At 38.3% G+C, this 954-nt stretch overlaps 1 protein-coding gene across 1 annotated transcript; it reads right to left on the reverse strand.

Annotated features, from left to right (window-relative positions):
- Positions 1 to 167: 167 nt before the first annotated feature.
- On the reverse strand, positions 168 to 742 carry SARC_17305 (hypothetical protein; the record flags this gene model as incomplete). Its single annotated transcript, XM_014288599.1, has 2 exons — positions 168 to 506; positions 683 to 742. Coding segments are annotated over 2 exons (399 nt in total), but the record flags the coding sequence as incomplete, so codon positions are not given.
- Between the last annotated feature and the right edge of the window lie 212 nt (positions 743 to 954).

Raw genomic sequence — 954 nt, forward strand, 5'->3', positions numbered from 1 at the left:
TATATAAAGAAATATACATATACATATGTATATATATATAAAGAAATATGCATACATACATATATATATATATAATACAATATATATTTATATATATATATATATAAACATATAGCTATACATTTGACATATATATGTATACACGTCCATTCGCCCGTGTAACATACCTCGTCTCCCAGGAGACACGAGCCATAGTCCGAGTGCATACGTAGCATGTAGTTCAACCCCACCAACTGATAGTCGCGCATAGATACGACCTTGGGATCCAGGCACTTTGGGGGATTGTCCAGGCTGTAGTTGTACTGTATCTCCTCGAACTTGGGCGGTTCACCGTGCTGGTAAGCTGACTGTGCCGACGCTATGATGGCGTTAGTTAGGAAAGGCTTGAACACGTGGATGTGCTTGCCCACATAGTACATTCGACTGGCAATGGTACAGAGGTTTTCGTCCTTGAGGTCGGCTCGATGCTTGGTCAAGGCTGGGTCGATGTGTATCTCGCGTACGACCTGTCACATAAAAGAAGAAACGTCATTAAACAGGTGATAGAGGTGTGCTTCATGTAAAGCAAACTACGTTATGTGACAGACAAGATAAACGCTTTCAGACAGATTCAATTTACCGAAACCTAGAATAAAATATATGCTCATATCATTTACTATGAAGTTTGCACTGACCAACACACGCTGTAAAATTTCATCAGTTCAGAGCTTCTCTTGCCAATATTTTCTCCAATTGCACCCATCAGGAAAACAATTGGGTGCTTATCTGGACCTAATTCTTAGTTCAAGAGGAATTTAGCTAAAAATAAAACCTGGAACTACGGTTCAACAATTTATTGCATACGTAGATTGGCAAAATGCATACGAGATACTACGAAAAACTCAATCATTACGTAAACACACATACACACACACATATATATATATATATACATAGATGTGCTGATACTTAAAT

Source organism: Sphaeroforma arctica, assembly GCF_001186125.1.
Source record: "Sphaeroforma arctica JP610 unplaced genomic scaffold supercont1.10326, whole genome shotgun sequence".
NCBI lineage: Eukaryota > Ichthyosporea > Ichthyophonida > Sphaeroforma > Sphaeroforma arctica.